The sequence below is a fragment of the Heliangelus exortis genome, chromosome 20, assembly GCF_036169615.1.
Source record: "Heliangelus exortis chromosome 20, bHelExo1.hap1, whole genome shotgun sequence".
Classification (NCBI taxonomy): domain Eukaryota; kingdom Metazoa; phylum Chordata; class Aves; order Apodiformes; family Trochilidae; genus Heliangelus; species Heliangelus exortis.
In genome coordinates, this window is record NC_092441.1 from 6,676,540 (window position 1) to 6,702,097 (window position 25,558).

General features: G+C 46.5%; 1 protein-coding gene across 2 annotated transcripts; it reads left to right on the top strand.

The window, feature by feature from the left end:
- The first annotated feature begins 226 nt into the window (after positions 1-226).
- On the top strand, positions 227-25,411 carry MYO15B (myosin XVB). Of its 2 annotated transcripts, XM_071764555.1 has the most exons (43): positions 227-359; positions 854-919; positions 2,414-2,471; positions 3,951-4,081; positions 4,191-4,286; positions 5,189-5,424; positions 5,499-5,677; positions 6,400-6,472; positions 6,960-7,163; positions 7,266-7,345; positions 7,535-7,629; positions 7,804-7,891; positions 9,294-9,404; positions 9,579-9,673; positions 10,032-10,235; positions 10,700-10,793; positions 11,131-11,301; positions 11,560-11,749; positions 11,879-11,969; positions 12,495-12,735; positions 14,268-14,380; positions 14,918-14,977; positions 15,208-15,283; positions 15,806-15,924; positions 16,174-16,292; positions 16,725-16,866; positions 17,003-17,114; positions 17,431-17,591; positions 17,841-17,953; positions 18,070-18,124; positions 18,258-18,330; positions 18,628-18,704; positions 19,085-19,161; positions 19,698-19,828; positions 20,415-20,509; positions 20,802-20,879; positions 21,192-21,300; positions 21,640-21,788; positions 22,185-22,312; positions 22,898-23,031; positions 23,486-23,619; positions 24,068-24,208; positions 24,475-25,411. In XM_071764555.1, exons 1-43 carry the CDS (start codon positions 234-236, stop codon positions 24,532-24,534), a joined length of 5,085 nt encoding a protein of 1,694 aa, XP_071620656.1. In that variant the 5' UTR covers positions 227-233; the 3' UTR covers positions 24,535-25,411. The 2 variants fall into 2 exon arrangements, with proteins under 2 accessions (XP_071620656.1, XP_071620657.1); XM_071764556.1 differs by lacking the exon at positions 9,294-9,404.
- The last annotated feature ends 147 nt before the right edge of the window (positions 25,412-25,558 follow it).

Here is a 25,558-nt window from a genome sequence, read left to right on the forward strand (position 1 = left end):
CCCAGAGCAGTGTTTTTCTTTTCCTGTACCTTCTTCCTTGGACAGGATCCAGGTGTTCTTTCTGCCAGTTAACCTCAACAGCACATCTCTTCTCAAACTCTTTCTTTTCTTCCAGTGTTTGTTTGCTAAGGTCTCTTGCTACATCCAGTAGCAACAATAAAGGTCTCAAAGTTTACCTGCTGCACATTTCCTCCTTTCTCTCCTCCCCACAGCCCTGCCCTTTGGACTTTAGCATGCCTACTGTCTTTCTCAGCCCAACCCTCATAACCTCCCATTTAGTCACCATTCTGCAACACAGACAAGTGGGAAAGAGAGGGAGAGAGAGACACCCTCCTTTTCCATTTTGGCCTAGGAGTCAGGTGAGTGGCGAGGCTAGGGGATAACAGAACAGGTGGAAAAGGCAGAGCTGCAAGGGAGTTTGGCTTCTGGCATCCCTCCCACCCTCTCTAAAGGGGTCCTTCTTCATGGGCAAGTCTGTCCATCTGTGTTCAGGCTGTGTTACCATATTCTTTGATGCTGGAGGAAGCAGGTGGCTGTTTCTGACAGCTCTGTGCTTTTGTCATGAGACACATCAAATTCTAGGCAAAAGAGGAAAGGATGCTGGGCAGGTGGTGAAAGTTCTGGCTGTTAATTTGTGGTTTACAGTGCAGGTGCTGTTTCAGTAAAGCTCAGGACTTTGGGCATCCCCTTCTCAATATGTGTTGAATCCCAAGAACACTCTGTAGCTGTTTTGTTATTTTATCTGTCTGGAGCAGGACACCAGCTCCTGCCCATCCATGGGGTCTGCCCCCAGAAGTAGCTGGAAATGAGCTCATATACTTCTTTTCCTCATCTCCCTTTCATCTCCTAACAGGAAGAAAGAAAACAAAGGAGGTCTCTGGCCAGTGGTGACACAGAGAGCAGTCCTAACCAAGGAATGGTAAGTTATCAAACAGGCTGGAAGTATCTAAATAAAATAAGCCAGCGTTTCAGGGTGTTCTTTCTCCCCTCTGCCTCCTCAGCGCAGGTTTGCTGGGGAACAGCAGCAAAAATGCAGTTTAGCCTGGTATAAAGGGCCTTCTAATATGTAACTATCTCATTAGCTCAGTGTTTTCCGATCTCTGGGCATAGTCCTGCATCATAAAGTGGTCCTGAGGCAGAGTACAGTAATTGTTCACAGCAGTAGACCTATTCTTTGGAGCTGGGAGGAGCTTTTGCTAATAATGTTCTGCTGTGAAGGGTGGGAATGAGACAGTTTTGGACAAGTATATTTATGGAAGATGTTGTAGAGGAAGGGAGATATTAAAGGCTTTTTAACAGATTTAGCCTGTATCTACTACTATAAGTAAGGCCCTGATAACAAGTGCCATTACTTATGTGTTTGGACCAGGCATATATTTGCTATCATGTGTGTATTAAGGAAATCTGAATTTATATCATCTACAGTTTTGCATAGATTTGTCTGTGAGAACAATGAAAATGCTTAGGACCAGGTATTCTTGCAAGCAGTAGCACCTGCTTCCTTAGGTGACTGTAGAATTTCACAGTCCACTTCCTGAGTACACATTCAGAAAGCCAGACTTAAAGCCAACTATGTTCTTATGAACAAAATCAAACTGATCAAAAAAGCTGTGACTCTGTTTTTAAGCATTGATGAGAGTTTATGTGGAGAGATGTCAGAATAGTATGTTGGTGAGTAGAGGCTTTCCTGTGTAGAGCTTAAACTAAAAAACTTAAACTAAAAAACAACCCCCAGAAGCTCAGACTATGGCCTTTGGCTTGGTTTCCATAGTGTCTTGATTTCAGTAGTCCTGTCTGAAATCCCCTGAGCTGACCTTACATTCTGACATGGATGCTGATACACAATGTTGCATTGGCCCATTTACTTCCTACCTTTCAGCGTTGTATGCATCATGCAAGGGGAGAAACACTGAAAAATCAGTGGCCAAGTTCTCATCTGAATTACCCAGATACAGATCTGAACTTCCTTAGGAACCTGCAGAATAGTGGTGTGCACCAAAGATCAAAATTAGATCTCTGTTTATGCTGCAGCCTTCTTGGATACTGAAAAATAAAAATTAAAATGGCAGAAAAAAGAGTAGGAGGAAATGGGTTTTCTGTCCAATATGCCAAACTTGTTGGTAATGAGAGATGAGTCCAAGAAAGTCAACTTTCCTATCACTTCCCTTGTGGCAGCTAACTTTTTTAGAAATTACTCACCTTTCTCTCCTGTGCTGACTTACCCTTGTTAATATATTTTGTTTGTTCCTGAATGTTGCATGGGCAGAAATTACTGGTTTTACTCAGGTGTTCAATCCCCACTCTGTCCAGCTTTTCACAGGCAGCTTTACTCAATCTCAGTAGAGCAGTTCAGGGTTTATATGTTGTTTCACTGCCAGTACCCCAGTGGCTGACTTGATTGATCTCTCCACAGGATGTGGGACTGCTAGAGATCCCTGCAGAGCTTGCTGCCCTCCTGCAGTTAGCTGAAGGTGAGAAATCCTCCATCCTTCCCTCCCTTTCCTGCACTGTTTTAGTTTGCTGTTAATTTCCTTGTTTTTTAGCTGTTTAAGGACATGCTTATTCAACCTGCTTACCTGCTGTCTATCACCTGGGTTGTATTTGATTTATTGTTATTGCAGTGTAAATATGATAAAGGCAAATGGTGTTTTGCTTTTGCTTCCCAATGGGACAGAGCAGAAGAGTGACTTGGGCCAGTTGGCAGAACACTAGATTAAAATTCAGTATCTCTGTTACCTTTTCTTTATTTGAACTGTGCTGATAGAACTGATGACAGTGATGTAAAACTACTTGGTCAAAGCTATGTGAAAACAAACTGTTTAATGAACCCAGGTCTCTTGAACAGCTGGGTATGTGGGTGTGACAACTTAAACCCACCTTTATTTTCTGCTCAAAACTCTTCTAAGGAAACTGAAGGCGAAGAAATCAAAACTACAATTTGGTCACTTTCAAAGAAGAAGTTTAATTAAAAATTACATCTTCAAATGTCAATATTTTAAAATAGAAGTAGGTAGAAACAAAGTAACAACCTGAGCATGTAACACTCTAACAATTAAAGGAAATGTTTTCTTGGAGTGGAAAGTCCTTTTTCCAAAATACCACTATTTCCCAAGCTGTTGACCTGATATTGAGCATTATTTGCAGCTTTGTTTCTTCTGTGGCTGTTTGAACGATGTACAAATTTAAGTTGCAAAGGGTTTGAAACACGATTTTCCTCTTTATTTTGGTATAGCAACTGACAGCTTGGGCTTTCTGCATAGTAAAAAATACTATCAGGAAGAAGAGTTGTGAACTGGAGCCGATATGCTGGATTCCCAAATACTTCATACTTCATGGGGTACCCCTCTAGAGACTATCAGCAATGCTACCTAGAGCTGCTCAGGGACAACCCGCACTGAAACTGCTGAAAATGAAATAGTGGGATGTAAATAGTGAGGAAGGAGAGTATGAGGAGATGTGTTTTAGAGATAGGGGAATGCACAGAAGTTGTGCTGCATGTCTTTATTTAGGAAGATGTTTGCTTCTCTGTTAACTGTGATAAATCACTCATCCAGTGCCTCCTCATGAAGACCTTTCTCAGTTCCTAGTCAACTGAACAGTTGTCAGCAGTATCTCTGTATAGGCTCAGTGTTTCCTGCCTCGTAAATTTTGCACAGCAGAACTGAAACTCCAGGTTGTTTCCCAGGGATTAAGAATCTGAAAGATTAGAATCTGTAAAAACTCCCTCCTGGAAAGAAAGAGAGAGAGCCTTGTGGTCTCAAGAAAGTGAAGATGTGCCTCAGGCTTAGAGCCTGAGGTAGGAGGGGTGGACTGGGTGTCCCTGGAACCAGCAGGCTGGAGCACGTGCTTGGGCAAGGTTAGATTCATGTTAGCCATGAGTTGCACTGTGGGTCATCAGTATTCCAGCTGCCTTTCCAACTGCCACAACACAAACCCTCTTTCTCTTGCAGGTCGGTACAGAGCACAGGACAACCAGATAACTGAGGCATTGCCTCCAGAAGTCAAGGTCAAAGATGACCTTTCCCTACCACCCACCATCAACAGCTATCCTTTCTCCTCCTTCATCAAGTCACACTTCCGAGTGAGAAACTCTTTTTGTATCTCTTCATTGCTTCCCTGCTGGGGAGACATAGTAGATGGAGCCACACCAGGAGCAAACTCTGTGTTTCTGTCCTTTTGTTTCTTTGTAGAAGACAGATTTCCCTCCCCCTGGTCATCCTCTACAGCACCCCTTAACCCATCTGCATGCTGAACATCAGGAAAGTGCACTTGAAGTCAACAAACTGGTAAGAGATGTCTTCCTTCACCAGGGCCTGTTGAAGAGAAGGTGGGCACAAGAAAATGTTTTGATGCCTTTTACAACAAGATGGTGGTGGTGGCTACTGTTTTTAAAAACACATGGTGTGTTAGGAGAACAGAATAAATTGCTCCTTCTATGCACTGGAGCACATGCAGCCCCTTAGGGTTGCTGTGTTCTAGGTGAGGCATAGACCAGTCTAAACCAATGGGATCTAAGTGAATCTCCTCGTGATGTAGATGCAGAATTTGGCAGAATATATAGGAATTAGACTGCTAAACCTTAGTTTCCCAATATTCTGTAAAAGACAGTAAAAGAGAGAGCTGTCTTCTGAAGTGTTTGCTCATATCTATGAGCCATAAAATAGTTTAATTTAACCCAGATCTTTTCCATGTTGTGGTTTATAGTAACTATATTGATTGTTGTGTCAGTACACAACAGAGGACAGTGAACTGTTGCATGAAGACTGGAAAAAGGCAAGGACTTTGTCATCAAGAAAAGTACACCTGGAACCATACCCTAGTTCTGTAGTATTTGTGTGAGAAGGATGGTGTTATTTCAGCTCTGTGAATGTGAAACATAGGTTTCTTCTTAAAAGTGGTAATGCTCTGCTGCCCAGACAAGGGGAATTATTTTGTGCAAGAAATTTTGAGTTCAGAAGCATAACTAAGAGGAGACTGAAGCCACTCTGACTTTCAGTCAGGGTCCACTCTCTATGAACACTGCCTCCCAAACCAGAACCTAGATGGTGCACAAAGCCTGAGAACAGATCCTGATCTCTGTGTTGAATAATTTTCTTAGGCTCATGAACACCCTGGTTCTACAACCCCACCTCACAACACAGTTTGGGATCTAGAGCTCTCTCTCTCTTTCTCCCCTGGATGCTTCCAGATTTTGCGGTTTGTGGGTGACAAGAATCTCTACGGCTGGCAGGAGGTGCTTCTGGGCAATTACATTGCTGGAAGAGGTTTGAATAATGTGGCTCTGCGTGATGAAATCTTCAGTCAGGTGGTCACCCAAACATGGAAGAACCCAGACCCAGAGCAGAGCCAGCGAGCATGGGTCCTGATGGAGGCTTTGCTCAGCTGCTTTGTCCCTTCACCAGCACTGGAGAAGCCGTTGCTGAAGTAAGGACAACAGACCTAGCTAGACTTCAATTAAAGTTAAGAGAAGTATGCTAAAGGCAGTTGTCTTTTCCTAGATTTGTGTCAGATCATGGCATGGAGGGCCACAATGCTGTTTGCCAGCGGAAAATCCTGACAGCAGCACAGCACACAGAGGTGGACTCTACATTATCTCGGGCCTACCCTCCAACTCAGCTGGAGTGGACTGCAAACCAGAGGAGAGGGAAGATGATTCTGGATGTTCATACCTTTAATGGTAACTCGTGCCTCTGCCCTTCTATTATCCTGTAGTCCCTGAGGACTTTTCCAGTGTAGAAGTCAGCATTCAGAAAGTGCTTCCCTCAGCTTAGTAAAGAGGGATCAGAACACTTACTGCTTCTGGCTTGTGCAGCCATGGGGGATATAAGCACCAGAATTTATACCCAAAACTCCCAAAATCTTGAGTGATGAGCTCAGACTTTCTTGTTCAGGCTGAGGAATGAGAGTCTTGTGGGTTTGGGCCCATCCCAATAGAGGGCCATTCTGGTTATGCAACTCTATGGGTCTAGTTTTCCTGTTGCCCATTACTGCATAGCCTGGGCAGCAGCAACTGCTCCCTTTGTTACAATGACTTTCTGCATTTCTCCTTTCTCAAACATTGGCTTTTGCTTCCTCTTGAGTGTTCATAAAACCCTGTAAATTGGATGCAGAGTATCCCTGCTCTGGCTCCTTGGTGAATGAAGTTGGTGGCCCCAGTGAACCAAGGCTCTGTGAGAGTTTCCAGATGTCAGGCTGTAAATGCCAGGCAGTCATACAATGGTTATTTTGGATGTGAATGTGTTCATGTGGAGCCCTCCATCTGCTTTTAGTCCTTCTCTCTTCTCCCTTGTCTCTGGAGTGTCTGAGACTTTCCAGCCCTGCTTGTTCCCTACAGAGCTTAGGTATTGCTTTGGGTCCTGACAGTGGGGCTGTGTGTACTGACTTCCTTTTCTGTGCTAGAGGAGAAGTTCTCAGCTGAAGTGGAGTCTTGGATGACTGGGGAGCAGTATGCAGGCTGGCTCCTGACTGCAAGGTACTGCCAGAGGGTGGGAGAACATTTGGGGATGTGAAAGAGGTTGTAATTAATTCCAGGGTTCAAACTGGTCAGGGCTGCAGGCTATAATTTTTACTGTCAGACATGGAGTGACTATTCCTCCTTACCCACTCTGGTTTGTGCTCTTCCTTCTCTCACCTGGTCTAGCAGAAGGTTCTATGTGCATAGACTATGGGCCTCTTCAGGAAGAGAGGAATCACTAACGTGATCTGTGAGAGAAGCTTCAGAGAAAAGATTAAAAAAAAAAACCCAAACCAAAACCAAACCACAACCCTAAAACAAGTCTTTGGTGATTCTATTTTTTTCCTCACCCTGGTCGTTCAATTGTTGATTCACACATTAAATCTTAAGGATTAAGCTAGGATGATAGACAAGGCAAGAGGCAAGTAAATGCAATGTTTTCCTTTCTCTACATTTCCCCTATCTACTTGGACACCTTTTCTCTCCTTTCCTTCCCTGTTACCAGGGGCTGTGATAAGTCTCGAGGGTGGTCTATCTCCATGCTTACTGACAACACATGGCAGGACCTGCTGGGCTGTGACTTTGTGCTGGACCTCATTGGAGAGATGGAAGAGACCAGCAACTTCAGCAGTACCTCTCAGTCCTCAGCTGAGTACCCCATCACTTCTGAAAGGGACAGAAGCTTCCTCCAGAACTCTGACCTGGATTTGTGAGTTGCTTGATCATCCTGCCCCACCACTTGTGACTCTGTCACCCAGTGGCTTGTCTTTCTCCCAGCACCCTGTGATGTCCTCATTTTCCTTTTCAACAGGATCCCTCCTGCTCCAGGCATCCAGGCCCCTACCTTCCCACCACCTAGCCTGCCTCCAGAATTGAATAGTTTCCATCCAGGTAAGCTTTTTCCCAGGACTGTGGATGGCACCAGGGAGGGCCAGGTGGGCCCAGGGAATAAAAGCAGAGGGGGAGATGGGTGATTCTTCTTGATGTAGAACAAGGAGGTGCTCCACTCCAAAACAGGGACTTGAGGCAGGGGAATATTCCTTTACCTGCCTTGTCACCAGACTTCTCTCTGCTCTTTAGATCTAGGACTCAGAGGTGACATGACTCCTGTAGGCTTAGACAACTATGTGGATGATCTCTTCAGCACTGTGCTGCATCAAGGCTCCAGAGTACCAGTAAGTCCCTTGATGTTCCCTCTCACTTATTCTCTGCAGTTCTCCTGTGACTCCCTCAAGCATGGCTCTTCCAAGTCACTCTGCCTCTGCTCAGCTCAAATACACCTTTGGATGTGAAGCCTCTTTCTCTCAGCTCAAAGAACATATTTTTTTCTTTTGTTTTCCTTGATGCAGGATATGGAGAACAGGGAGAGTCTGACTGGACGCATGAAAGGAGGTGGGAAGATAGGACCCACAGGGAGAGGAGTCTTTCCTTCTACAGGTCTGTGAGGGGATGGGGACAGATGAGAACAGCTGTGGGGTTACATTAGCTTCAGTGAGCACAAGTCAGGGAACCTATTAAATGCTAATGAGGCCATGGGCTCATTTGTGAAGAGCAGAGTTGTCTTTAGGTCATCAGAAGTTTCACTCCTCAAACCCAGGTTCTGGGAGAAGGATGTTCTGGGGAAGGTGCTAGGTGCAGGCACCACTTTTGTTCTGCTTTTAATTTCTCTTGGGTCAGTCTTGGAGTCTACACAACAGGTACCTCTGGGCCACCTCTTCCCTAGGCCAATACTTGGCAGTCCCATGTTCACCTTCTGTTCACCTTCTATTCACCTTGTGCTTTCACAAAATAGTTGCTGCCTTTCTCATGGAGGGGTCTTAACCTTTCTTATTGCTTTCTTACAGACTTTCCCATCAGCTCTAGCTATTCCTTGGGTTAGTAAGTTTGAATCCTGTTAGAGGTTCTGGTTTGTGTGTTTGGTTTCTTTACTTTTCCTTGTTTCTGTGGAGCTAGGGCTCAAGTATTTTCAGTAGGGTGGAGTAAACATCAGTACACTAATGGCACTGAAAAATCTGCATATGTAGGAACATACCCAGCTTTTCAGAAAGGTGGTGAATGTCCTGTTTGTATCATTGCTGAGTCTGAGACTATTTCTGGCTGTTGTAGAGGCTCTGGAGCACAACAAGCCCTATCACTGGTATAGGACCAGTGTGTCACTCATGTGGCAACTTACATCAAAGAGAGATATAAAGATGTCTCTGTGACATCCCTGGGCTGTTCTCACTGGGTAGGACATAATGATTCAGCAGATCTGTGCTGTGTGCTTACTCACTCCCTGCTGGGTCTGATCTCAATGCCCCTTGCTCTGCTGACTTTGCCCTCAGTGGGCTTTCTGTTTTGTGGCCTCATGTGGGACTTGACTTCTGGGAGCAGAGGAATTCCTTCCTCCCCACAGTTCCTTCACATAATACACAATGCCACCCAGGCCAGGGCTCATTGCCCATTCAGTCTCACTACCTGTTCCAAAGAGACCAGAATGGATCTGGCAGTCTTGGAGAACTTTCCCCAACTCCCAAGAGAAACTCTTTGTAATCAAACACGAGCAGGAGATAGTTATATGCTTAGTCATGAAGGATAGTGGTGTCCTGAGTTATGGTGCAGAAGCATCATCTGGGTGCTGCTATTGTAAATTCTGGCAGGCCACACATTTTTCTAAGATTTCTTTTTCCACCTGGGTTTTGCTGTGTTCTGCTGTGTGTGAAGTGATAAACCAGTTGTGTGTCCTTAGGGCTGGTAAATGTGGAGAGAACCAGAGGTACCCAGACTACATGTTATGTTTTGTGGAACTGATCAGAACTTTCTTCCCTGAAGCACTGTGCATGTGGCCTTTTGCTTGTAGGTTTCTCTGGAATGACTCAAACACCAATTTACCAGCCCATGCCTTCAATGGCAGGGATGCCAGCAGCCATGCCTATGATGCCAGCAGCTGGAGGGATTGCACCTATGCCAGGTAGTAACAGTATTTCTGTGACTATACAGGGAAAGAAGATGGAAGGGCCCTCATGGAGCCTGTGTATTTGAATGTCATGTGTGGGGTGCACAGTGAATGCTTAGCTCTGGGTCTGATGCTCATGCACTGGGGAACACTTGCTTGTGGGGGTTTGCAGATGTGTGTCTTCCACAGCCATGGTTATGCCCCAGCCTGTGGTTCCAGCTGTAGATCCCAATCAGTTAGCAGCACAACAGCAAGCATTTATCAACCAGCAAGCCCTGCTCATGGTGAGTAGAAGGGACTGGGTGGGGAGGGATCCAGGAACTTGGGAAAAATCATGCTCCCTTTCTTCCTTAGGCCTGCTCTTGTGTGCTGGAGTTTAGTTATGTAAAGTTGAGAATAATAAGGAATGCAAAAGTGGGAACCCCCTTTTTGTCCCTCTGTGTACACAGGAACACTGAGGCACCAGAGTTGAGTGCGTACTTGTCCAGATGGCAGCAGTCTCCTGGGGACTGTCTGTAACACTGGGAAATTTGCAGTGGACACAGATGTTCTGTGACTCCCAGGGAAAGAATGGCAGAGCCTGCCAGATGGCTGCTGGGTTTGTGTAGCTGAGTTCATGGATATTGCAATTCCTTTCTCCAGGCCCAGCAGATGACTCTTCAAGCCATGACCATTTCCCAGCAGCAACAGCAGCAGTTGCAACAGTCTCGTGTCAACTCAAGGCCAAGAGCCTCAAGTCCGCCACGAGCCCAAGTCACAGTTCAAGCCACTTCCCCAGAACCCAAGAAGCCTCCTAGCAGTCAGAATGCTGCACCACCAGCACCACCAGCTAAGGCAGAAGAAGGGGTATGAGAAACAAATGGTGGTGAACCTGGTTTGAATTTCAGTATTTGCATTTGCTCTGCATCCCTTCCATTGTGACAATAGCTTAGCAGAGAGGAGAGCAGACAGCTATGCTGAGGCCTTTCAAATTCTGCTTCCTGAGTCTTTCAGGCACAGGATCAAACCTTGATGGTATTAGTTCTGTGGAGGTTTAAAGCAATGCAGTTCCCCAATTGATTCCCAGCTGATCTGAATTTTAATGTAGGAAAATTCATCACTCTGAATTCTTTATATTTTAGCAAGCTGTCTTAGGCCTCTAACATACACTTTCTCTGGACGTGATGATTCCTTGGGTCTCAAAGACTGTTCTTTTGGAACAGTCCCATATGGGGAGAAGTTCTAGACCAGGATGTGGTAGGGGAAGATCACATCTGAACTATGGTATCTGCTGGCTAGTGCTAACTGACCATCTTGTGAACTGCTTGCAGGTTTATGACTACACAGAAGATGAGTTCTCCAACAGTGAAGATGACTATCCTCGGGAAACTTTCCAGCAGAAGAGACAATATTTTCAGAAGATGGGTAAGCATCTACCACTTTGGGAATTTCACTCCTGACAACCACTTGTTCTGCAGCCTTCTTGGCATAACAAGGTATTGTCTCCTTGTCTAGAACCCACCATCTGCTGGTGTTGTGTGTAGCAGCAGCAGTTTTGGGTGCCTGCTCAGTTGGCTGCAATTCAGATTGTAAGGTGCTTTGTTGTTGCTTTTGTAGAAATTTTTAGGTTTGTGACTGCCACACCCTCCTTAGCCTCTACAAAGCACAGGCTTCTGCTTACTGATACAAGAGTGGGAACAATCCTGGTAGGAATAGGTTTTGACTGTGGGTTTAACTAGTTCAGATTTCCCTTTCTGTGCAGGAGAGCAACACATCCGAGTGAAGAAAGTTAGGCCTCCTTCCAAAACCTGGACCCCTCCAGAAAATCCCCAGCCAAAGCAGAAGGAGGAGAAAGAAGATGAGAGGAAGAAGAGGAAAGAAGAGGAGGGGGAGAAGAGGAAAGAAGAGAAGCCCAGTTCTGAAACACAGGCAGGTAAGATGATATACATTTAGAGACCCAGGCAGGCTGAAAAACAGGGACTTTCCAGGTACATCATGCCAGGATGCCAGAGGAGGATCTGGCTCTTTGTGGAGTTTGCATCCTGGCAGCAGAGAGGAGAGAAAGAGCTGAGCTTTGGGAAGTGGGATTCCAAAGCAAGGCAGCAGAATACCATAGCCAGTCAGGCCTAGTGGTGAAAGAGAGGGAGCTTCAAATGAAATAAATGGATTTCTCCTGTGTTATTCCTGATAGGTCCTGCTCCCACTTTGCCACCTCCTGAGCCAAAGCCAAAAAGGCAGGTACCAAAAGTGAAGAAGGAGCCACCTGTAGTGAAGCCTTTGGGTCCTGAGTCACGGCCTGAACCCAGCAAGGAGATCCGCAACATCATCAGAATGTACCAGAGCAGGCCAGCCCCTGAGCCCCATCCCATTGAGCCTGTCAGGTGAGAATGGGATGCACCCAGGTGGGCAGGAAGGAGATGAGTGGGATTATTCCCAGCACTACCACTTGGCCTTATTGTGGCCACAACCCCTGCATACCCCCTGTAACTCTCTTCCCCATTTCCTTGCAGGAAACCATCCAAGCCATTTATAAAAAAGAGTGACCCCAAAAATGAGGCTCTGGCCAAGCTGGGGATGATGAATCTCTCATCTCCCAAATCAGTGAGTTCTTTGCTTTCCAATCATCTAAGAGCTTAGTGGAGAGGGCCTGTATATCCAGTCTCCAACAGGTTTGGAGCTACCTGGTAATGCAGTAGCAACCAGTTCTTTTTGGGTTACTAGAAAGCTATGAGCTCAAACAATGATGCTGCCTATCCTAGTCTGAGTTCCAGTCTATAAAGCCACTTGAGGTCCTGGAGAACAGGCTCTGGAGCAGCAAGTCAGTTTAAGACTGATCTGGAAGCAAGCAACTCATGTTCGCCTCATTTGCCACCAAGATCATGGCCCATTAATTGCTTTTCCCCCTTCCTAACTGGAGGCTTCAACCTGAAATACAAACCTACGTTTGCTTGGTTTTCAACTCTTTGTGGATTATGTGCTATTTTAAAGGTCCTGGTGTCCCTCTTCACAAAGATCTTGCTTCTAGGGTTGTACTGCTGCCCTAGGGATGATTTATAAGAGCAGTGTTAGGACAGAGCACCGTAAAGCAGAGAGTGACTGGGTCAAATGGTTTTTGCTGTCTTGCAGCCTTCCCCTCCCAAGCCACAGCAGAAGAAAACACCTCCCCCTCCTCCCAAGCCCAAACCAAGCTCAGCTTCCAGCTCCATCAAGGAGAAGCAATTGCCTCTCATGGCCATCTTCAGACAGGAGAGTACCCCACCAGGTTCCCAGGCCCCTCCTGCATCCCCTCCTCCTCCTCCTCCTCCACCACCATTTGCTCCACCTTCCCTGCCTGAGTACCAGGGCCAGCAGGAATCCACAGAGAAGGGTGAGTATTGACTTAATCCAAGTGGGATTTGATAGCAGTGGGGAATGGAATGGGGCTGGAATCAACCCAGTGGCCTGGGAGAGTCGAAGTACATTTTCTGTCATTGGCCTCCTGGCCAAAGAGTGAGTGGGCTGTGTGAAATCAGAGACTGTCACCATAGTTCCAGTGTGGCCCAGCACTCAGCATGGCACTTCCCGGCTCTAACTCTTCCCTTTCTTCCCAGTGCAGTGCAGGATTTCAGGCACAGATTATGAAGGAAGGGCTGAATTTATCTGAAAATTCACCTGAAAGGACCTTTGGGCTACAGCTTTATCAAGGTCCAGTCCACAATGCGTTTTATTACCTACCTGAAGCATAATTGCTTTATGAAAACTGCAGCTCAATGGATGGACTTTAGACCAGGAAGGAATAGGAAACCAGGTATTTTACCTTCAAGAGCCTGTGGATGGTCCTTAGAGACAGGCTGAGGAATGAAGAAATGTTTCTCAGGGGGAGAATGAGAGCCTGGGAGACCTTGGACACTGGCCACATAAGGAGTGTCTGGATGTTGCCCACCTGAAAAATGGCATAGTTAATGCTTCTCACCAGGAGTTTGGAATGTTATTTAGTCCCAGGTTTTGCCCCGAATTGCAGAGGGAGCCTGAAGCCCTAATTTTAGTTTGGTGCTATTCTAGATACATGTACCAGTGTATTTCAAGCTGTTTAAAACTTATCAGCATCACATTTTATAACACATAAGTATCAGTCAGCTTAGCACATTACTGCAGGACTCCATCCTGTGTCAAGCTGCCTGGTATAATACAATGTCCCTATTTCACTTCCCCTCTTTAAAAAAATGCATCTTTAGGAAGTTCTGTGGAAGTAACTCAGAGTAGCTGGATTAGCCTGAAAAATAAATCCCAATAAATCCCTACGTGCCTCCGAGTAAGAATATAGGAACAACTTGAACTGTGAGATCTGCTACATTTTTTGATTATCTGTGAACTCTGAGGTGTGGAAAGTTGAGAGTGCTTAAAGTGAAGGCATTTCTGCCTTGTAAAGCAATGTCTTTGAATAGTTGTCTTCAGACTGACCCTGTCTTTAATAGATCTGCAGAGAGGAAGTCCATTGGAAATACTGGGTGACTTCTATCAGAACCTTGCAGTCTGCAAGCTCAGGAGAGAACTTTTATGTCCTTTTGAAACCTTTAGCATTCTTATAATGGCATAAATTGAAAATGTGTCTTCAAGGTTTAGCACAGTGCTAATATTTTGCTTGGGACTCTGTGTGCTCCCTATCTCTGGGGTGTTTGTATTATGACCACTGAACTTAGTGGCTAATACATCAAGTATAAATGCTATCAGAAATGCCAGTGCTCACATGATGACTGTTTTGTGCATGCATTTATATTGGCTGCATTTTAGGTGGTCTTGTCAGTGATCTTCAGTCAGGCATGTGGCACTGTCCCCTTTCTTTTGGTGGGTCTTTGGCAGGTGGGAAGGTTACCCTGCAGTCAGCAAATCCCACCTTCACTGCTCTTTCTCCTCTCACAGGCTCTGCTGTAACAGTAGCAGAAGACAATATCAAGACCCAGCTGTACAAGCTCACTGCCAGTGTCAGCTTTTCCTATGTCAACCCTGCCTGGAAAATCTTTCTGCGCAAAGAGGTGCAGTTTGTTAATTAGTTGACAACTGGCCATGGGGGGAGGGAGTTGGTCCCATATTTGGTTTAAATAGTTTTTTGCACCCAGTGTGATATAAGAGTGCAAAGATAATTCTGTGTGGAGGTCACATGACACAGGAGCCAGGGATCATCTCACAGGGCACCTGAGTCTTACTCTGCCTTACTGACTCTGGTGTCTGTTTCCCTGCGTGTCCTTTCCTTCTTTCATAAAGCACTGAGAAAGCTATAAGTTTCCTGCTACTTGGTGCTTTCCTGTTAAAATAGTACAAATGTGTTTAAAATCAAGTACTGGAGAGTGTACTGAACAGGTGTTCATCCCCTGGTCTCACCACTTTACTTTTAGTTCTTTGCTCCTGGTCCTGTTTACTCTTACAATGTCTCTTCCCTGCCTGTTCTTGGAAATGGACTCACTCCTTTCTGGGAGCAGGGCATATGGATTACAAAGCATCCCTGGGGATCTATTTCTGCAACATCTGTAAACATCTGTAACATTACTACTGTTTTTATCCTTCTCTTGCAGGTGTTTTACCCCAAAGAAAATTTCAGCCACCCTTACTGTCTGAACTTGCTGTGTGAACAGGTATGTACTGGTGTATGACTCAAGGCCTGTTGTCTGTCTGGGGACAAAACATTCCATAATGACATTGCATAAGTTGCCTTCACTTCTGCATCCCTACCAGTGTTAGTCTCTCCTCCAGGTCCATTCAGTCAAGCCCCTGCTCACTCCTCTCTGAAGCTTACAGCATCAGATTCTTCAACACCCTTAGATATGGCATTTCCAAGGGAAACCTCTGTTTCTGTCCTCTGCAGATCATGCGTGACACCTTCTCTGATTCCTGCCTTCGGATCTCCAGGGAGGAGAAGCGCAAAATGAAAGACCTGCTGAGTAATTAACAGCCCCATCATCCCTTCCTTCTTGTGCCCATCCCAGATATTGATATGAAATCACAAACTGTCCAAGCCCTTTCAGGCAGGAATTAGGGCAGAGGAGAAATGTTTGTCTCTGCAGCAAGAAAACACATTTGTATGTACTATGTAGTGCAATGTGAGAATGTTTGTTTATTCCTAACGGCCAGAAAATTACCATGGAATTTCTCTGAGACAGAAAAACTTAGTTCTGTTTATTGTGGGGAGAGAAAACTAAGTCCCAATTTTCAGCTGTCTCAAAATCTGTCATCTTTGACAGGAGCTTCAAGGAGAGGGGAGAGAAACTAGTAGTAGATTGGTGTGTAAAAGTAATGTGATATCCTTCCCCTCCCCATATTGTTTTCTGTGCTGTAACTTCTGAGGGGTACTGGTGGAATGAGTTTCTGGGCAGATGGACACTTGGCCATCTTTTCCAACCTAAAGGATTCTATGATTGTATGTTCTTTGTTTTTACTGAGAAACTGCTTTGTAATCCTGCTAGAGGGGTTCCAGGTTGGCAATGATGTCCAGTCCATTCAGGAGGATGGGATAAAGAAGAGGATTGTGCTGGCTGCTCGGGATAACTGGGCTAACTATTTCTCCCGCCTTTTCCCAGTTCATGTGAGTCTTATTCATCTCACCAGACCCTGCACTTTCTTTAGCTGTGTCTCTCTAGTTCACCTGGGAATTTCTTACTGTCTCTGTCTGGCCACACATCACTCATTCTTCTGTGCCTTCTGTACCTTGCTGGGTATGACCCCTCTATCATCTCGGGGTCTCCTTCCTGGTACATATGGTAGCATCTTCCCTTGCTGTATCTTGTCCCCGTGGGATGGAGCCTTTGATGCCTTCTGCTGCACTTTCCTACAGGGTGAAAATGGAAGTGATGTCCAGATCCTGGGTGTTTCTCACCGGGGCATGAGGCTGCTGAAGGTGGTGAAAGCAGCTGGCTATAATCCTGAGCACTTGAAGATTCTCCAGAGCTACAGGTGAGCAAAAGGGCCCTGGTTGCTGCAGGATCATAATAATTGCTTGCAGGATGCTTTCAGAGAGTAGGAGGCAGACTGAACAAGTTAGCTGAAAATTCCTTGGTTGTGCTGTGTTCTCTAAGCTTGTCTTAGGCTAGTTGTGACTCACTGACCCTCCTCCTAATGAGGGTCTTTCCCTTTCCTTCCTACTTTGTATATTGCTCACAATAAGTCAGTGCTGGGTATGAATCAGCTCTGTGCATGTCATCAGAAGAGAGGTCCTCTGGGTGGTATGCTGAAAGCCATGCACAGCCTATGATGCTATTACTCTTGTAATACAATGATGGTGAAAGTTCACCCTCCACTCTCAGTCCTTGGAATGATCCCCCATCCCCATGATCAGCATCCCTGGTTCTAGCAGAAGGAGCCTGAGCATGCTGGCCATGTTCTCAGCTTTGCAGATGTGCTGTCAGTGGAACTGAAGGGCAGCAATGCCCTGGAGTTTTCTCTGAAGACAGAGCAGCTCTTCCTGCACTCTTCAAAGGCTCCATGCATCAAGGCCATGGTGGAACTCTTCATCCAGGAGCTGAGGCAGGTGAGGGAGTGGCTGTGGTGCAGTAGAGAATGAAGGTGGTTTCCCACATGGACCCGAGAGGTTCAATGGGGTAATAGGGTCTGAGGCCCTCACATCACAGGGACAAAATTTGACCTCGGCTTCGCTTTTTTCCTAGGATACCAATTATGTTGTTGCTGTACGCAGCTACATCGCAGATGACAAGAGCCTTCTTAGCTTCAAGAAGGGTGACCTCATCGAGTTACTGCCCATGCAAGGCGTGGAACCAGGTGAGAAAGTTTGTTGAGATTGTCAGGAAAGGTGGATTCAAGTGCCTGCTGGACCCAGGGTGCCCAGCAGCTCTACATGCTGCTGTTGAGTAAAGCAGAGGAAGGTGGTCTCTTGAGGGCTGGCGTAGCCACCCTTTATCTCTGCCATTCTTTGACTGTAACCCACCTTGCTCAAGCCACCATAGTTACAGGGGATGTTATCTCAGGATGCAGTAACACCTCAGTCTTATGCCCTCCTTTGCCAGTAGGATGCCCTGCTGCCTTTTTCTCTGGGTAGCTGCTGTGGTTCCTGATTCTTTCTCCCCTGTTTCTGCAGGCTGGCAGTTTGGTTCCACTGGTGGCCGCTGTGGTATTTTCCCTACCGACCTGGTGCAATTGGCTGCAGTCCCTGATTACCTCAGCATCAGCATGGACAGACATGGAGGGCAGCGGAAGGGCATGAAAGCTTCCTCAGAGAGCAGGAACACCACCAGGGAGGTGAGTGGTCATTTGGGAACTGCCAGGGTGTCCCAGAGACTCCTGACTGAGTTCTATGGGAGCTGCCAGGATGGATCCGTAGCCCTGGTAGTGTCTGACCTCCAGGGCTTGAGGGAGACACAGATATTGTCATAGTGGGAGAGGCACCACACGCAGCTGAGACCTTCCCAGATCTGGCAAGTAAGGAGGATACACACTTCAGTTCCCCAGCAGACTTTTCAGGGTGGGTTTTGGTGTCTGTCCTTGCAGAGTTCTGTTTCTAGCCTGGCATCAGAACCCAACAACCTCATGTTAGTCCCTGGTAGTGGTCATTACACCATGGTGGACTTTGCCACAGCCTACTTCCGAGAGGCTCAGTCCAGGTGAGTAGGCTGTGTTCCTTCCTGAACAGTCATACAAAGGACCTGTGGATCCTGATCCACACCAAACCATTTCTGAGGATATTTCTTAGATTGCATGTTCTCTCTTCTCTGTCTAGGCAAGGACTGTCTGCTGACAAAAAGAGTCCAGCTGACCTGGTCCGGCACACCAAGGTGAGCCCAGTCTCTCCCCATACTCCTCAGTGCTGCCTGCAGGATCCTAGGAGCTTGTGTCTTTGGTGTGTGCTTGCAGCACAGCTCTGGGTGATCTGCCTCCCCAGTTTATCCTTGTATTCTGGCCCTGCAGGTCCCAATTCAGGAGTCTTTGCTCCAATACTCTGATAGAGAGCTGAATGAGCTTGCTACAAAGAACTTCAAGAGTAAGTACCTCTCTAGGACAAAATACTGCAGAGGCTGGAGCACAAAGGCCACACAAAGGCATCATGGTGTCCAGAACTGAGTGAAAACTGAGAGTCACTCCTTAAGGCATTTCTGCAGTTAATAACTGATGAAGCATCCAGCAAAATGCTCATGAACACTGCCTCACCGATCAGTCTAATCCAAGCTTTGTAGTAGCCTATGGAACAAAAATGTTTTCAGGACATTTTCTAGCCTTCTGCCTGCCCCACAGCAGGTTCACCTCTGCTTAGACCTAAATGCTGGCCTTCACTTTACAGCTCTTATGAGGTTCATGGGAGACCAATCAAAACTCAGGAAGCAGAATGAGGTTGAATGCATCTATGAAATCCTTCAGGTTTGTGACCTTCCCCTGGGCAAGGTGCAGGAGCACCAGTGGAGTTGAAGAGCCAAGACCTTGCTGGGAAGGGAGAGAGCAGAGGAGCCACAATGCCAGCTCCTATGTGAGAAAGGGATCTGAAAGAGAGGCTGGTTAAAAAACACAGGGGAAGGGGCTGCATGTAAATGGTTTCCCTGGATATCACCCTCTGGGTGGGAGCACAACGTGCCTCTCCATCTTTGGGCCTAGATAGCACAAGAGATCAGAGGCTGCAAAGCCCAAGCTTTAATCCAAATTGGCAGAGCTCTGGACCTGAGAGAGGAAGGGCACGAAGATTACCTGGGGCCTCTGATACTCCTGTACCCTCTCTGATGCTGTCTTCTCCTTTCTGAATGCAGCTGTGCAAAGAGAAGGAGAGTTTGCATGATGAGGTTTACTGCCAGGTCATCAAACAAGTCACCTACAACCCTAACCAGTGAGTACCAGTAATGTCAGCTCCTGTGCATACAGGCGGGGAACCATCTGCCTCAGTTCACGCATACCAGGGCCAGGGGAGAGACTGCTTCCTGGTGATGTAAAGATTGCTGCTCCTGAGATGCCAGGACCACATATTCAGGAAATTTAACCAGTCACTGAGTCTGGCATTTTCACTTCCATGGATTTGTCCTTGTGTCTCAGGCTGCTGATAAATCTGGGCACTGGTAAGCATTCCTGGTAGTGATGCTGCTCAGAGCCCTGGTTTCCTCATCACAGCCCTGGGGAACTGATACAACTGTTAGGGACTGGCTTGACCCCACACTGCCCTGTGATATGGCAGCAGTGGCAACAGAGTGGCCTTGACTGTCCCCCTTTGCTATTATAACTGAATCAATCCTTTTCTCAGCATCAGAAAGCCCTGGCCTCATTTTCTGCCACTTGCCATAAGTGTTCAGAAGGGCAGAGGCTCACTTGAGCTGCTTAGAGCAGGAATCCTCTTGTTCCAAGGTTCTCACAGTTCTTTCTGTTCCCCAGGGAAAGTGTGATGCGTGGTTGGCAGCTCCTAAGCCTGCTAACTGGATACTTCCTCCCTTCTAACATCCTGATGCCCTATGCCACCAAGTTTCTACAGCTAGCCAGCAGTGATCCATCTACTACCCACCATGGTATGACTGTTTCTGTGTCCTGCAAAATAAATGCCTGCCTGCCTTGTTACCAAGTGGTCAAGGAAAGAAGACAGGGCTCAGATGGGGACATGGTCCAATAGGAAAATCTCTTTTATCCTGTTAAGCAGGAGAAATGGTTTGAGGTGCTGAGCTGAGACTGCAGGCAAGAGTCTGCTTTGAGTTCTGTGTTTGCAGAAGTAATTTTCTAATGCATCTTCACCCAGGCATAGTGGAATTGTGTCTCTGGGACTTAGTTTGACAACTAGACCTTGGGGAAAAGACAGGCTTTGGTCTTCCAGAGTCATCAGCTGTGAGGTGCTGGGTTTGGAATCCTTTTAGAGAAGTGATTTCTAGTTCTCCCATCCTGTCATTCCTGTGCACTACTTCTGCCCTGGATGGTGTCTGGGCCTGGCCCCTCATGATTTGGACGTGTCCTGACAGAGTGGGTGAAAAGATCCAGCCTCTTTGCTCTCCTAGCAGTGGCTTCCGGTTAAATTCAACACAGCCAGGGTTCCCCAACACCACAGGAAACAATGCTTTGTCCTGTGTTTTGCTCAGTGTCTGAGGCTTTTTCCTTTTCCTGCAGATATAGCCAAGGTCTGCCAGAGCAACCTGCGGAAAAATGTCATGTATGGGGGCCGCCGCCACCTTCCTTTCCCTGTGGAGATAGAGGCACTGCTGGTACTGAGGGGCAGAGAAGTGGGGATGCTGGGAAGAGGGGGAGGGCAGAGGCTTTCTGGGAGGTGCCATGTGCAGTTACAGGGCTGGTTATCATTCCAAGAGTGGAAATGAAGCTTGTGTTTGTATGGGGATTGGGAAGTGCACTGCCATGGAGGAGGGATGTGGGTAGGGAAGAGGCAGGTGCTGTGGGCAAGCAAGCAATGGAAGGCAGAGATGTGGAGGAAGAAGGAGAAACCATTGTGGGGCTAATGGTATCCTGCCTGCTTTGCTGCCTAAAGACTGTTCTTTGCAGCAAGGGCGTAGCTCCCGCCGGTTGGTGGTAGTAATGCCTGGAGGACTGGAATACATCTCCAGAACCAAGACATTCACTGTGAGTTTTCTGCTTTAAATTGCTTTATTCTTCTGGATTCTGAGCCAGGGTACTCCCTTATCTTTCAAAACCTTGGTCTTGGGCTGAGTTTCCCATAATGCTGTGACAGATTGTCACTCATTTCCTAGGAATCCCTGTAGCAGCACATCTCTACAGGGCCTGCACAAGGCCGGGAGGTCTCACCCAGCTTGCCTCTTTGCACAGTGGCCTGAGCCATACAGCTGCCCTTCAACAGGTTTAATATGTCTAACTTCTCAGGCTGCTTTGGGCTTGCCTGGCCATGGTATTTATTTACTTCTTTCCTTGCTTCAGGTGGCCAAGGAGCTCTTGCAGGAGATTTGTGAGCAGATGGGAGCAAGTGAACAGGAAGAGATACAGGAGTTTGTTCTTCATGCCATCAGGAGTGACAGTAATAATTCTGGCAAGTAACAACTAGAATCTAGCTTCTTTCTCACAGCAGCTTCTCCAATGGGGGGAGTACCATGACTACTGTTTTAATAGTTCCTCCAGCTTTGGTGGCTCTGGGGATGTTTTTCTTCTGTAGGGTTAGGGATTGTGCCTTCTCAGGGGATGTATTGCCTGTTCCTGAGAGATGTGTGTGTGTGTCTCTGTTGGTCCATGTCCCTTTGGAACGGCTGATGCTTGGAGCTGTAAGAGCAGGGTGGAATAGAAATGATCAAGGCTCCTGTCCCAGGCCATGCAGATCATACCACAATCTCAGCAGCAGGAGTGATGACCCTCTCTCTGCATGAATGTATAGGTAAAATGGTGAGGCCAATCAGATCAGAGGAGTATCTTCATGATTACCTGCTGGAGGACAATTTAGTCACCATGACTTTACGCAGAGTCATCTGGAGGACACCTCTGCACTTTGAGAATGAAGTTTATATTGATGTCCATTATGGACAGGTGAGAACAAAGCCAGTGTGTGTACCAGGTACCTCCCTACCTTGGTCTGAGTTAGTATACAGGCCAATGGGAATGTCCCAAGGGTGCTGAAGAAGTGGGAGGGCTTTGGCTGATGGGCTGCGTATGCTGTTTCTGGGAATGCCTAATAACTGACACCACAGCTGTCAGAAGGAAGGGTACCTGTAGGCCTATCCTATGAGCTGTACTGCTCCAGGTGTGGTTTGTGCAGTTTCACGTGCACTTCCTGAGCCCAGAGAACCATTGGTTTTTTCTTACCAGCCTGAGCTGCATGAGTTAGCTAGGCAGGATGTGGGTCTCTGCAGCCTGGCACTGCCCTGACCTGCCTGAACCTTCTGATAGGTTTAACCAAAGCCTTTTTGCTATGCTGCTTCTCAGATTCTATGGGATTACCTGAATGGAAAGATACTCTTGAGCCATAGTAAAGAAATGGAGATGCAGGTGAGCATTTTGGCAATGCTCCAGTACTGGGCCAAATCAGAGCATCAGAACTCTGCTCTCACCAGGTATGTTTGTCTCAGGGTGGGTCTCTATCTCTAATGGGTGTTGGCAAGGATTAGGGGAACGTGCCTGGAAGTAATATTTGGATAATTAAGATATGGACAAGTCTGGAGAACATAAGCTGCTAATTAATGTCACTTAGTAAGTGACTCCTGCTCGTAGGGAGGAAGGTTATCCCCTGTTCACACTCTAAATGCTGGCTGTTTCTGATCCACATTTCCTTTTGTGATTCCTCCTGAGCTGAGGGTCATGAGGGTGCCATTTCTTTTGGCTCCCATGTGTAGTACCAAGAAGAAACTGCATGAGTTTATAGTTAGGGTTAGTGGTCCTTTGTTCTTTCTCACAAGTCCCTGCATTTTCAGTTCTGGGCACCCGAAATCTGTAGTGAGATACACCTAATGGGAATGAATCCATTATCCAATCATTACTCGGTTGAGAGCTAACCTGCTGTGCTTTTCTCTCCCTCAACCCTTTCCCCCAGCCATGCAATTGAAAACTGTTGCCACATCCCTCCTCCTTCTTAATTCCTCTAGTTGATCTTTCAGTTTTAGCTGGGCAGAGGGTGAATTAGTATCTGCTTGTTGGCACAGGGAAGAGCTGAAGGAGTACACACCAAAGACCCTGCAGTCCTCCATCAGTCTCCAGGTTCTGCAGAACCATGTTGACATGCTGCTGAGAACCAGGCAGCCCCTCCAGCCAGTGGATGCAAAAATACAGTTCATTGGTGAGGAGATCCTCAGATCTGCTTGAGTTGTCTATCCTGCTCATGATGGAGGCTCCTGTGAATGCACTTTTGGGGCAGTTCATGAGGTTGGCATGGATTTTTGGAGCTTGGAGTGGGCCATGAGATAGAACTCCCTGACAGCCTCCCACTGCAGATTGGCCTTTGCTCCCAAGCATGGTGATCATGGTAGAAGTTCCACCTCTTTTGTAGAAGTTTGCAGTAGATTTGCAGAGCTCTGTGGAACTTGTGTTTTAATTGGTTTTCTGACTGCACATCTGTTTTCTGAGTGTGACATTCATTCAGGGTAGAGGGTAGAGGCAGAAGTTTTCAATCTTGCATTTTCATATGGAAAGGCTTGGGAACACTTGGAGCTTTTTAGGTTTTTGCACTTTAGGTTGGTACTGGATTGCTGCTGAAAGCTGCTGCCTGAAAGTCACCTTTTGCTTTCCTACAGAGCATGTCATGAAATTGCCTTTCTTTGGCTACAACACCTACTTTGTAGAGAGAGTCAGTGATCACACAATCCCTGCACCCTGTTTCTTTGGTGTGAACAAAGAGGAGATCATTGTGGTGGATGTCACCACCCAGGTATGTCAGACAACACCTCCCTCGAGTCCAGAGCCCTGATGTCTGTCAGGTGTTAACTTTGACTTTTAGAAGCAGCTGTGCAGCAAGAGACTGCATTTACTGCCTTACAGCCACTCCAACAACATCCCTAGCTCATAGCAAGTGATGAGAGTGGCAGAACTGCCACAGAAGTGCCATGTGCTCTTTTGTAAGTCCAGTGATTATGCTAAGAAGCATGGCCCACAGTAAAACTACATGTAGGTCATGTTCCTGTCCCAGCCTTGCAGCTTGCCAGCAAGCATGTGCTGGCAGCAGGTGTCTGCCCTGTGTTCTGTACACACTGTCCTGTGCCCCAGTCCTTCTCTTACCTTTCAATAGTCTCTTGAGATGAATCATCCTTGCTGAGTATCAGATGGTATTATCTGTAAGATCTGCACCAGAGTGTTCTGTGCCTTTTCTCCCTACACAGGTGGTCTCCTGTGTCATTCCACTGAAGGACCTGCGGGAGATGCGAACCCTGCGGCCCACCTCTGATGGTGGGCTTCCTGGCATAGAACTGAACTATGGCTCTGCTGACAGACCCAAGACTATGTGGCTTGAACTGCCAGAGGTGAGATCAGCCTGGACATATATTTTCTTCCTGGTGATTCAGAAATTGCCCTCCACTGCCCATCTGAGCCTCTGTTGAGAGACTGTACTGGTGCTCTCTTCTGTCCCAGATGGATGGGGACACTGCATTACCCAGGACCATCAGTGCAGCTTTGTCCCATCATGTACCTGATATTTAATTATGGAAAGTGATTTATGGGAATACTTAATTATGAGAAGCAGCTGTGAGAAGAACAGAATGACTGATACTGGTTTGTGTTTTGACAGGCTAAAGAAATGTATCAGACAATTGTTGTCATCATCGATAAAACAGAGGTGCACTACTAGAGCCTAAGAGGGGGAGAACGACAAAGCAAAACAGCACTGATTTTCTTTGTCTGAGCTTGTTCAGTGATCCCTGCCTTCAGGAAAGACTCTTCCAAAAGACATCCATGACCTCTGACAGCTGCTTTCTAAGACTGCCACCAGTGTTTGTTTGATGGACACAATTCACCCCTTGTGACCTGCCATTCGGTCTCCAAATAATCTTCCTGGAAGTGATGCATGCAGTGGCTAAACAAATCACGGGACCACCTTTCCATACTGCCACTTTTTCACAGCCTGTTCCAACACAGATCACCTGAACAGATGCAAGTAACTGCCTTTAAGCTATGCAGTGTTGGGACTGTTTTCTGTTTTCAATTAATCAACATGATCACAGACTGGTGCTTGCTAGATTTGTGCATCTTGGTGCACGGCTGAGGCTATGAAATGACTGCATTGGCTGCTGGTGTTTTCCATAGGCCAGCTTCTTCCCTGTATTGATATGCAAGAGGCCCTATAGCAGGGTTTGTGAATCCAGGAGCTTGTAGAAAGCATCTTAATTGCAAAGCAGATCGGTGTTAATATACAATTAGCACACATGCTGAGGCACAGACTGAGCTGCAATGGTAAGAAAGCTTATTGCTAATTAATTTCTTACTGACATAATTATATGCTTATGTTTCCCTTTACTACAAAGAAGTCAGTCATGTCCATGCAGCTGTCATACTTCAATGGTGGCTCCATGCCCGTGGAGAAAGCATATTCAAATGGAACTTGTACTTCAGTAGAGGAGTGTCCTGGGTTGCAGAAAAAAGCTTAATTTATTTTTATTGCTACAGCTATCCTACTGAACTGAAAAGTATCTGCGCTTTAGGAGACTGCAATAAAATAACTACATAGAGATGTTTTGCAGCTATGACATGGCAGATCCTGGTTTACACCTAACATGTGAAGACTGATCTGCAGGTAACTGCAGAAGCAAAAGGTTGCTGCTGGCTGGGAAGGGGATAGATCTGAGGGTGCTCAATGCAAGCCATGATGCACTGCT